The 12,244-nt window shown below is 38.9% G+C and overlaps 1 protein-coding gene across 4 annotated transcripts; it reads right to left on the bottom strand.

Moving 5' to 3' along the window:
* Nucleotides 1-54: 54 nt before the first annotated feature.
* plin3 (perilipin 3) lies at nucleotides 55-10,719 on the bottom strand. 4 transcript variants are annotated; one of them, XM_078259152.1, is made up of 9 exons: nucleotides 10,564-10,719; nucleotides 7,414-7,465; nucleotides 6,712-6,801; nucleotides 6,310-6,505; nucleotides 4,524-4,606; nucleotides 3,774-4,005; nucleotides 1,793-2,133; nucleotides 621-836; nucleotides 55-273 (listed from the first exon to the last, which is right to left on the bottom strand). In XM_078259152.1, exons 3-9 carry the CDS (start codon nucleotides 6,778-6,780, stop codon nucleotides 133-135), a joined length of 1,278 nt encoding a protein of 425 aa, XP_078115278.1. In that variant the 5' UTR covers nucleotides 6,781-6,801; nucleotides 7,414-7,465; nucleotides 10,564-10,719; the 3' UTR covers nucleotides 55-132. The 4 variants fall into 4 exon arrangements, with proteins under 4 accessions (XP_078115278.1, XP_078115279.1, XP_078115280.1 ...); XM_078259153.1 differs by having other exon boundaries at nucleotides 621-839; nucleotides 10,564-10,717; XM_078259154.1 differs by having other exon boundaries at nucleotides 621-839; nucleotides 7,414-7,462; nucleotides 10,564-10,717.
* Between the last annotated feature and the right edge of the window lie 1,525 nt (nucleotides 10,720-12,244).

The raw sequence follows: 12,244 nt of genomic DNA, 5'->3' as shown, positions 1-12,244 counted from the left end.
AAAAAAAACATGACTACATGAATTTAAGGCCTCTGTCATTAAAGCAAGCAGATGTTAAATGGTCCATCTACAGTAAACACCGGTCTTCTGTCGCCACATTGATTAACTCATGGAGAAACACAACCGTTTTCTCTAGTTGTGCGGTCCGCTCTGCTTCATCGCCACATCTCCCTCCACCTTCTCAGTGACCTGAGGAGCAAAAGGTCCCACCAGCCAGTTGAGTGGTGTGTTGTGTAGAAGATATTCCATTACACCATCCAGAGACTGCTGAACCTGGGAACAATAACAAACTAGTATCACTATCAACAAGATTACTTAACATAATCAAAATAAATGCTTAAAAATATGCTAAGCTTATTGTGGGGAGGAAATACTGAGGTTTTATATGTGTAGTACATTACTAAATACAACATTAGCTTGACTGTCCTAGTTTCATAAATGCATCTGAATGATCAGACACCCCTGAGAATGGATGTTTGTTTATGAAAAGTATGCAGGAATTTCAAGCACCAATATAAAGGTAATGGAAGGACTACATGTGGTAAGTGATGGCATTGAAAAAAAATGTAATTTAGCCACGCTGATGCAGCAAAACAAAGACAAAGTGGTGCAATTAGTACTTGGATCAGGTGGTGACGGCTGCGCTCCAGAAGGAGGGGTGTGATAGTGCTGGTGTTCCCCAGAGAGGAGTGCAGTTCTTCTGCTGATCGCCTTGCGCTGGTAAGCTGGTCCTGGACTGCACCTGGCAGACCCTGAGCGCTTGACACCACATTGGAGCATGCTGACCTCAGCTGATCACTCAGACCATGCACCATGGAGAGGACTCGCCATTCCAGCTGCTGTGAACAGAATGTGGAAATGAAAAGAGAGACAAATGATAAACATTAGCATATTAAAAAATATAGCTGTAACATATCAATTCCTCCCAATTCCCTTCCTTTCCATTGGCCAAGGTAGTTTCCCCTATCCCAATCCTGATGGCACAGTGTATCCCTCCTACACGTACATTTGTGGGAGCATTACAATAAAATGTCAGCCTCTAAAATACAACTCAGCTTTATTGCTAATTTCAGGACTCTTGTTTTGTTGTTATCCCTGTCATGCTCTAATCAGTCCTTCAGAAAATTGCGGAGTTTTTTAGTGATTGTTGTGGGCAAAAATCCTTGATTATGCGGCACGTTTTCTTAAAAAATGCGATGGAATATGCGGGATATTTATGTAATTTTATGCAATGAAATTGCGGGAACTTGCAAAAACTGCGGTTTCATCATGGCTTCATCGCGGGGTTTGCAGCTTTTCGATGATGTTCACGTCGCGTAATTACGTCACTTCATAACGTCACTTCATAACGTCACTTCATAACGTTCCCATGGCAACAGGGGAAAATGGCTGCTCTTGTGTGAAGTAAACGCAACATTTTTCAACTTTCTGCTAAGATATGTGACTTTTTTGCAACGCAAATGCGGGGATTATGAAATCATGCAAGCCCCGCATATTTTGCGCGGAAATCGGCAATTTATCCGGCGAAAGTGCGGCGTATTTGAAAAAATGCGGCCCCCGCATAAATATGCAGACTTTGGCTGATTATGCATTGAATTATGCAATCGCGTTTTTCTGGAGGGACTGTCTAATATTTCTTTCATTTGTTTAAGTGGTATTCCAAGTCACTTTGGAGTATACATGCTGCATATGTGCAGTACAATGAACAGTATGTTTATTGTAAATGCTGTCAAATGCAAACATAATCCGGTTAGAACCCATTAAGTCAATTCCCAAATGCTTCAGCCCTGACCTCAGCCTCATCTCTGGTCCCATCTGGCTCTGACTCAGTCTGTCCAGCTCCAGCCTGCTTCTGCTTCCACTCTGTCCAGCGCTGCAGCAGCTGCTCGGAGGCTCCTCCTATCTGGTTACTGGCGGTACCCATACTGGTACGGGCGCTCTCCAGCAGGTCCAGAGTACTGGTAATCTGAGCCACTGTAGTATAGGTGGCATCCCTGGCATGCCGGGCACGGACCAGGGACTGCTGCAGGGCTCGCTCCTGTATTTTTGCAGAGAGTTTCCCCAAGCGGACAAAGTAGCTGGGGCTTGCTGACGGGGTAGTCACCTCACTGGTGACAGGTTCAGCCACAGCAGCTGAGAGAGAACATTATTAATCATATCATATGTATTCAAAAGAGATGTTTTTGTGTTGTAGAAATTTAAATATGGCATTAAATATTTAGGTACGAGCACAAAGGTGGGATTATAATACTGTATGTTATAAATATACAATTTTGCCAACTCTTGAAAAAGGATAATCCTAAAAACAATACACCAGCAATTATTAATCTCTCCTTATGTCTTTTAGTTTTAACTGCTTTGTCAAGACACACACTGGAGGAACTCAGTATATGTACATTCTTAATGGCATGGGCTGGTGGTTGTTTTTAGTGACTGGCTCCCTCCTACTGTGCTAACTGGTGCATCTATTCCAAGTTGGACTACTTGACTCTGACAGGGTTAAAGCACATCTGCTCAAGAGAGACCAAAAGACTTGAGAGGCACCTCACTCCCAACGGTCATCTGTCTGTGGAAACTAAGCGATATGCAGAGTGACACTGTCTCCTCCCTGTGCCTATGTTAAAAGCCACAGTAACCACTGAACAAATCCAAAATCCCCTGAGTACTGATATTATGGGCACTTTGCTGCTGATAACAGTTGCAATTGCATCTTTTTCATATCCATGAAGAGGATGGCCACTGCTATATTGGATTATGGCAGGTTGTCATGATAACATGACATCACAGTAGCAGGTGTCAAAGCTGTGAGTGTTGGAAATTGTAGTTGCTTTATGGGCCAAGTTAACAGAGGGGAAGTTCACTGGAATGCCTCCCTCTCTATGAATAGCATTGACCATTCATGTGTTCAGATCCAGTCACTGTGGTAGAATTTAACAGTTTTATCACGACCATCCCTATCTCACCACATTACCTTGTGTTGAATTTATAATAATAATAATAATAATAATAATTCATTTGGACAGTCTCATCAAATTTGCTGTCTGATATATACGTAGTTCAGTGAAGCAAGGACACAGTGTTGGCTACTGACTCTCATAGTAAATGGCAAATAGAGCAAATGCCATCATTCACACACATTAATTATGGAATACATTAATTTTCAGTAAATGGCAGTAATGTTAGGCTAATCATTGTGCTTAAACTTTAAAATGTTCCTCTTTAAAGCAAAACTGTAGCACTGAACTGAAAGTAGATGTAATACCACTGCCATGTACTTTGCATATGCCAGTATAGAACTAAATACTATTCTTTCCTATTTATATTTTGATTGCAAGTGCAAATGTAAAAAGTACAAAAAAGGGCCAACAATCTGATTAAGGTGGTATAGCACATCTCGAATGGCAAATTAAGGAATGAAAGTAATCGTTTTTGTTTTTATGAAATATATTAAAAGATACATTCTGTGATCCGAATGTAAACAACAGCCCCACCTCCAAAATTAAAACATAGGGTTGGAATAATTCCCACCGATTTCCAGAAAACCAACTAAATCAAATTTAAAAGTGCTTTGTTACTATGAAAGTTTTGTTTCCATCAGCATTATTTATGAAGCATAATTCATTAATTCCAACTGCAGCCTTGTTTCAGCTTCATTTGATCCAACTGTCAAAACACACCTGTCTATACCTCAGCAGTAGCCATATGGGTTTATCACCTCCCCTTGTTTTTATGGACTGATTATGCTTTACACATCGAGGAGGACAGCTACTGACCCAGCTCCCTCTCAGTGAGCGGTAGGTTCTGGTCAACCCAGACCTCGGATTGGCTCAGGGCCAGGCCCATCCCACTGCTGACCATCTGGCCCATCCTGGTGCCCATGGCGGTGAAGATACCTCCGCTGACCGCTGCCCAGGTCAGCCCGACACCGCCCATCACAGCCCCTACCACAGCATCTTTGGCCCCTGCCACCGACTGGTACACCATACCTACTGTGTCCGACACCACCTGAGGAAGAATGAGCAGATTATGAGTCATGCTTGGAGAGAAATGGTGGTGCTATTATGCAATTTCTACATAGCTCTCATATGACATTTGAGACAATTTAACCTACAAGGAGCAGTTAACAGAGTAAAGTGAGGACATCCTGAGTATTTTATCCCACTTATACCATGGCCATATAAAAGGAAAAATGAGACTGTGGTCAAATTATCTTTTTTTTCAGTGTGTGTTATTTATTATTTATTTTTTACCAAGGGTAACAGTACCTATTCACATATTGTGTAAGTGTAAGCGCTGTTGCTATGGTTATCTGGAGTGTAATTCACCTTGTGGACTTATTTAGAAGGCTAGTTAATAACGGAGTGATGTTTGAAGTGTCTTGACACATGAATGTGTAAGTTATTACACATGTTATACTATATGGGCTGTTACTCTGTAAAACAACCTAGTGTGATAAAGAGATCATTAATAAATGCAAATGCACAGTAAAAAGGTATTTCTTGACTGCATTATTTCTGTCAGACCTCGTCCGCTGGTTGGTGAAGAATCGGCAGCTTCTCTTCCATCTTACCCAGTCCTTTCAAAGCGTACTCATTTACTGTAGCAACTGAAACAAGTACATAACAGAAATTCACTAATAATTTAAGAGGAACAAGATTACATGTTCTTAAAATCAAAAGAATTCTCTGCTAACTCCATCAGTGGGAAGTAATACCAAGGGACAAAAAGGGTTGTTTCAGGTTTACAAGAATTGAAAGGGTTTACAGTTTTTGCCGATTGCTTACACACTGAAATCAAAAGTATTAAAAAATGATCACACCTTACACTCAAGGAGCAAAATATTGGCCCAGATGTGCACCACTATACAGTATGCACAATGTCAGCCTCACACTTTTTGCAAAAGACTACACACAGTGATTTGCAAAACACTAAACACACTTGTATACATTAGACACAGAAGTATATCATGATGCCACTTCCTTGCAATTCCAAAGCACTGACTGTCAAATGACCACACCTATGAGCCGATCTGTGAAACACAGCCATCGGGTGCGTAAACACGTGATTGCTTAATTGTAGACACACCAATCAGGTTTAGGCACTATGAAAATGCAGCAGGTAATTCTAGTATATTCTGTACTGTATTTTCAGTTTGTAATTTTTTTTTTTTTAACTGTAATTGTAACCTGTACTGGATACAGTATTTTATGTTTGTCTGGGATGTTTTGTTGTGATTCTCCATGTTGACTGATTTGGGTATATGGAGTGAAATATATTACATTTTCCTCAGTCTGCAGCATTGGTCTGGTGTAGTGTTTGGTGAACTTATTGTATATATTTGCACTTTCTCTGTGTACTTAATTTACAGTACTAAGAAGTAGAATTGCTGAAAGTGTTTTAGGTTAGCAACAGCAGTGGGTAACTGGTTCAAACTGAATTAAGTCGTATGCAACGTGTGTGTTTCATATTGTAACAAAATATGTTTTTTTATAAATTTGTGTATAGTTTTTGCATGAGTGTTTCATTTTGCTAAGGGTCTGAGGTGTTCTGCTGATTGGGTGTGTGGTTGTGCTTATTATGTGTAGAGTTTTAAAATAAAAAAAATAACAGTCCCTGTTTTCAAAATAGTACGTAAGCAATCGAAAAAAAACTGTAAAAGGACACCAACAACAATTTGGTTGTTAGAAGAAGAAACCTATTTTAATTATTGTTTTATTCTAGCCCAGAGGTAACAAGTGGACATCAGTTTCACACCTGTAATGTGCAATATTATTTTATAGTACGCCACCATTGCAAATATATTACATCAGGGGTCTTCAACATTTTTTAAGCCAAGGATCCCTTAACTGAGAGAGAGACGGAGCAGGGACCCCCTACTACATATATTGTATAAAATGAAGTTGGATATTAAACTGGGCCTACAATAACTTGTAGGGCGGCCTAAAGCCTTTATACATACCTTGTTAGTGCATAGAATACTAAGCTATCAAAATAATAATTGTTGGCATGATTTTATAAATAATATTTTAATTCTCAACATAAATGTCGCACAGTGAATCCTTTGGGATTAACTGTATCTGTGGATGGCTACCTTAGTGACAGCGCTACCTATAGGCCAGTAAGCCCATTATCAGTGGGGATTTATATTTGCTAATAATATGTTGGATTTATGTAAAGACTTTTTAATTTTTGAGAAAACAACAAAACAAAAATTAACAATAATTTGGAGGCCCCCCTGCAGTGACTCTGAGGACCCCCTGTTGAAGATCTCTGTATTACATCATATTCTGCACAGAGAGAAGAACTCACGCTGTGGTTCTATAATGTCCAAAAGAGGCTTGGACCCCGTGGTCGCAGCTGCTCCCAGGGTTCGGACCCCACTCTCTGCTGCATCCATCACTCCCTTCAGTAAGGGCACACTGTCTTTGGTGCTACTGTAGGCACTGGAAACCACCTCGCAAGCTGAACTGACCAGAGGCAAATTGCTCAATCGGGAAACAACATTCTAGGATAAAAAAAAACAAACATTAGTGACATTAAAAAGAAATTGTGAAATACAATACTGCCGGTGTAAAGCGAGTACAACTCTTTTCAGCACAGAGTTTAAGGGATAATGATTTATTCCCCACAGTGGCTTATCAAGCGTCAAATTAGTTCATAATATGCCTCGGTTTGGTAATATGTGTCATTTTGGGTCACAGTGCTCCTTACCTGCTGGTCTCCATTAGCAGGTTGTGCTGCTGCAGCTCCAGTCTCATTAGTTTTCCCGCTGTCTGCCATTCCGACTGCTGGATTCAATCTCTGACATGGAATATAGAGTAGAAAGGAGGAATATAGTGTCAGACACAGAGATTCACCTCACATTGCTTGGTATGCATGATGAAATACATCTCTGATATTCATTGTTTAAGTGGCTGATATACTTTATCTTGCAGAGAAGAAATGTCGTGCGAATGTGGAAATGGAATCACTGTTCTGCCAGACAGTTTAAGAATATGGGCAGAATGTTAAATTCATTTGTCAACACTATGATGCAATGAGGATGAAACTGCACTTAAAAAAATAAAATGGCGCAGCCAAGCAAACACTTTAAGTCACCACACTATGTCAGAGTTGAAAGTTATGATATATTTGGAGTTTAGTTTTTTCTTGTTTGCTTCCCACAGCTATATTTTTGCATTTTAGAAACTATATAGTATCTTGAAATAATGACGTCTTAACATCAGAGGCTCGGCAAAATTTAGAATTTGCTTATAGAAAGAGTAATTAATGAGGCCAATATTTGGTAGAGCAAGGCAAAGTATATACGCAACATGACTCTACAGTTTCATGATCATCTGTATGTCAAGGGGAATTTCAAGTTGAAAACAAGACTTATTTCTTCCTTCGATTCTTAGTATGTGTGTACAGTACCCTGAAACAATCCGTGATCCTCAAGGTGATGCTTGCTTCAAGGTGATTACTGCTACGACATAAAAGGAGAATAGAAATAACAAATTATGAGAAATAATTCTGGGGATCCAGAAATTGGTCTAATTTGAAATTATGGATTAGACTCAAGAAAAAGCCGGTAAGAACTATGGACTACTAACTATACTGGAGATTGATCTATTCACAAGATCACATGAAGGCATGCAGGCAAAATGGGCACAGATAGAATTTATATCAAGTGAAAATTCCTAAGTGAAATATTGAGCAATACTGTAAGTAGGCTATTTACTATTGTAAAAATAATGCTTTAAATAAAAACTAGGGCAAATGAATTACTCAAGTGAAATATTGCTTTAAGTGAAAACTACCCTATTCCATAAATAAAATGCCCTGAATTATAGTAATTGCCTTAAATACAAACTCAATCTAATACTTAATTGAATTACAGAAAAGGGTCAAACAAATCCATAATTAATTCAATCATTTGTCCCATTATATATTCAGTTTCTATTCTTCTTGAAGTAAGGAGGAGCAATTGTATGTCATTTTCAAATCAGCATTATGCTCAACTTCTCACAGGATGGAGGACATGGGTGAATGTCTCTTCTAGGAGTGGGTGATATGGATGAAATCCTCTATCATGGTATACTGTACTGTATGTAGCCTAATGTAAGACTGCAACTAACAATCATTTTTATTTTTTGATTAATCTGCTGATAATTCTCTTGATTAATCAGCTAAACTATAAAATGTCAGAAAATGCTGACCTGTCCAATTGTTAGGTCAGTCAAACAGTCCAAAACACAAACATATTCATGTATCTCACATAGAGCTAAAACAAGTCAAGTAACTGATTAGTCAATTGAATCATCTTTATTTTTATTTGCAACTAATCAATTAGTTGTTTAAAACATTTGTCAAGAAAAAAAAAGCCAATTATGGTTTCCAATTAAGCTTCTCAATCATGAGGATTTGCTGCTTTTCTTTGTCTTATGTGATGGCAAACAGAATATCTTTAGGTATTTGGATTGTTGGCCAGAAAAACAAAGAAACAAGCAACTTCAAGACGTTATCTTGTGATTTTTCATTACTTTCTGACATGTTATAGACCAAACCATTAATTAGAAAATTAATTGGCAGATGAATCAATAATAATAAAAAACATGACGAAGAGATGCAAGTGAGGAGAGCAACGAGGGATAATAGCTGCGGTGCTCCCAACATGTGGGACGGCATCTGTTTGTCTACCAGATGGCACAGGGAGACATAAGTGGAATCCACCTGTATTTATTGGAACACTGGCTGTTAACCATGATTGAACTGATGTATAGGGCAGATGAATCAAAGAAGGACATGGTCTATGTGATCATACTGCTGGGGAAACATGCCGCAGAAGCGTGAGGAGTGCAGCTGACCAGCTGTAACCTGTTGCCAACATGCAGTAAATGCTCAGGTAGATTATGCTACACATCCGCCTGACAGAAGAAACTATCCAGAAAACTACACTGAAGACATGCAGCTCCATCCATGGATGACCTTTACATAGAACTACTCTATTAATTTCACAGATTCTTTTCAGATGTCAGGGTGAATAAAATGCTCTCTGGTGTTTTCATGACCTGTGGTGTTCCACACTCTGCGTGATTACAAATTGCAATTTATTGCAACAGCTTGGTTAAGCAACATGTTTTTTTTTAAAAGAGGCAGTTGATGGCATCTTCACTGGCTTTATTACAAAGCAAAGTCTGACACTTTGCTCCCTGCTATCAAGTGTGAGATGAAACTGAGATAATTTTTTAGAGACACAGTACAGATTTATATGAGGAAGGCTGTTATGCAACACAAACTAAGCTGTATGAGACTTATAATCATCTCACTAACAACTAGTTCCAGCAAAGCATGTATAAAAAGGCTATCTGGCCTCCTATTGCGTTATAAGAAGTTGTGTCACATCCTCACAATGTTGAGCCACATCATCCCCTTTCAGAGAACAGAAAGCTGCTACAGTCCCTTTGGAGCTGAAACATAATGTGACCTTTGATATTAATGGACAAGCTGGTACATCTCCAGGAAACTATTGAGACACATGCCATAAAGGACAGTGTTGGAGCTGACACAAAAGAGAGATCACTACTAGTCAGTGGGTTAAAGAGGCCTACAGCTATCCTCGATCCAGGAGACTATACATATACCCTGATCTGACCGATTGAGATACGAAAGAAAGACACACTAATGTGTCATGCTTAGCAAAAACAGTAAAGAGTAAATTAATCAAAGAAGGGAAGAGCTAGGTTCTTAAATGTGGAATATATATTTCAGGCTTATGTAAAATAGTGTAGACCCTGATCAGTGAGATCAGATCCCAGATCAGTTTGAATGGGCGGAAAAGCATTTAGTCAGAGCCCAACCTAGAGGTTAGGGGTCACAAGATGATGACATACGATACGAATAAACTTACATTTATTACAGTGTTCTTGTGAAAAATTGGACGATTAATTTTCTTCAGGCCTCATAAAATCCCTCAAATTAAACAATTTGATAAGGGAAACAAACAACTATGTGCTGACATTGCTTCATTATAAGTGGTAACTATCTTAGCACAATATTATGAGAAGCACATGCAACATTCTCTGTGTTGGCATTCATTAGTATAAGGTCCAGCTTCTAAAGAATGGAGCAAAAATAAGGTTTAACCGCAGCAGTCTTCTTACAGGATCAATGGTCAATTCTGCTGAGTGGATGATTTCGAACCTGCTTTCACCTGCTTTTGAACACAACACGGTGTCTTCTCAAAAGCGGCGCTGCTACACAGCAGCTGTCATTTCTTCTAGTTAGCTAATGGTTGATGAACTTTGCCCCAGATGTTAAACTATGACTTGTTGTAAACGTTACTTCAGCAAACAACAACAACAACAACAACCCTCTTTTAATCGGATCCTCCTCGTTTATCATGACTTTTGGGTAAAAGCATTCCTCGACGTTAACGAGCAAAGTAAGTCATAGTTAGTGGTTTATCAGCCCTCCAAGGAAACGTTAAGTTAGCTAATTAACGTACTAGTTAGCTTAGAAATACGTCTTTGAGAAGTTAAGGATTGGTTTAAGAACAAAACAGCTGTCAAATCAGCCACTGACCTCACTGGCAGCCTGTTGCTCTTCTGTCCTGCTGTGACCTGCAGTATAACGTTGGTCAACGAACCGGTCCGGTCCAGCCCACAACAAGGCCTTTTTCTCTCGACTGTTGAGCTAAAGCACAGTATGGGCAGAAAGGCGGAGTGAGGGATTGTCTTATAAACTTTTAACCAATTAAATCAAAGCCCGGAAGTGAAAGTCAGTGGCTCAGTGGCCACAGTTCTCTTAATACATCCATGGGCCACAGCCCACAGCTGTCACATCCATGGATGTATTATAAGACGAGGTCACATCTGGTCAAAATAAATGTAAATAAATTCACATAAAAATCAAAATTCATACACAATTAACAAACCTGGTATTTTCATGTTATGTTTTTATTGCTGTAACGGGTATACGTGCAGTTTATTGTCCCAAATTCCCCATACGATGTCCTTAATTAATTATGAACCTGCTAAACCACCTGTGCTACCCTAACCCTACCCAACCCCTAATCTTAACCTGTCTCAAATAAGACCCTCATCATTTGGGACACACAGTTTTTGGGAAATAATTTGGGACACTAAACTGCACGTAAGCCGCTGTAACGTTACTCGCTCAGCTGAAGTTTGTAGGAACTTGCTTTGCTGATTGGTACGGTGGCCGACCAGTGCAAACGCGCTACACTAACAGGAGAAACGTGCTGAAAATACAAAAACCCCAACGACACATGCAACAAAAAAACGCTGCAAATACAGAAATGATGCAAAGTAAAAAAAACAACAACAACAAAAAACAAACACATTATGCAAGTGCAAGTTTCTTATGGGAAGCAAAATTGAATACTTGAATTGCACATATACCGCACTTGCACATACACACATTATTATGTTTATTAATGATGTATTAATACATTCTTTCTCTTCACTCTCCAGGTTAATGTGGTTAATGCTCTCATGAAGGCCATAAGATGCATCAAGATGCTACAAGAAAGATCCAGAAGAAGAACAGAAGTGGACCTTGACTTAAGAATCTTTTGTGAAACTCTTACTCATTTATAAACTGTGTTATTAGTCATTGGGTTACTGTTTCTACACCAGTTATTGATGCTTCTTATAAGAAGTTGTTGACAAAAACATAAAAAAGTCCTTATATTTGCTTACAACTGCATTACAATGTGCTATAAACCATGTATTAGGTGTGCATCATAGTAAAGAACAATTAAATAATACTTAATTAAAAACTGGTGAATCACATGTGATGCTGAAATGCCAATGTGGGCCTTTCCCTCCCCTGTCTTATACTGTGTATAGATATAAAGCCGGATGGCTGAGAGTCAGGTAACCATATTAACTGCAATTGACATAGTAAACCCTGAGAGGGCAGTCTTTACCCATTGAGTCAACTTAGACTTTTTTTAGTAGCCTCACCCACACTGAGCTAGACGACACATTTACGTCCCTAAGATTTTTTTTTTTACTGCAGATGCACTACTACTTAAGAGCAGAGAGTCTTTTTTTGTTTTAAATATTAGAGATATAAGAATAAGAATTAAATATGTAAAAGGAAAAATTAGGCAAGGATGGTAAAGGAGGACAGACTGAAACAATAGCTGCTGCATTCATTAATGTGCTAATTACATAGTCTGGGATGTGATTTTCATATAACCTTTCTTCTTTGTGTGGCACTCACATAAATACTGTGT

Source organism: Sander vitreus, chromosome 9 (assembly GCF_031162955.1).
Source record: "Sander vitreus isolate 19-12246 chromosome 9, sanVit1, whole genome shotgun sequence".
Lineage (NCBI taxonomy): Eukaryota > Metazoa > Chordata > Actinopteri > Perciformes > Percidae > Sander > Sander vitreus.
The sequence above is the reverse complement of the archived record's forward strand: the minus strand, read 5'-3'. Positions and strand labels throughout refer to the sequence as shown.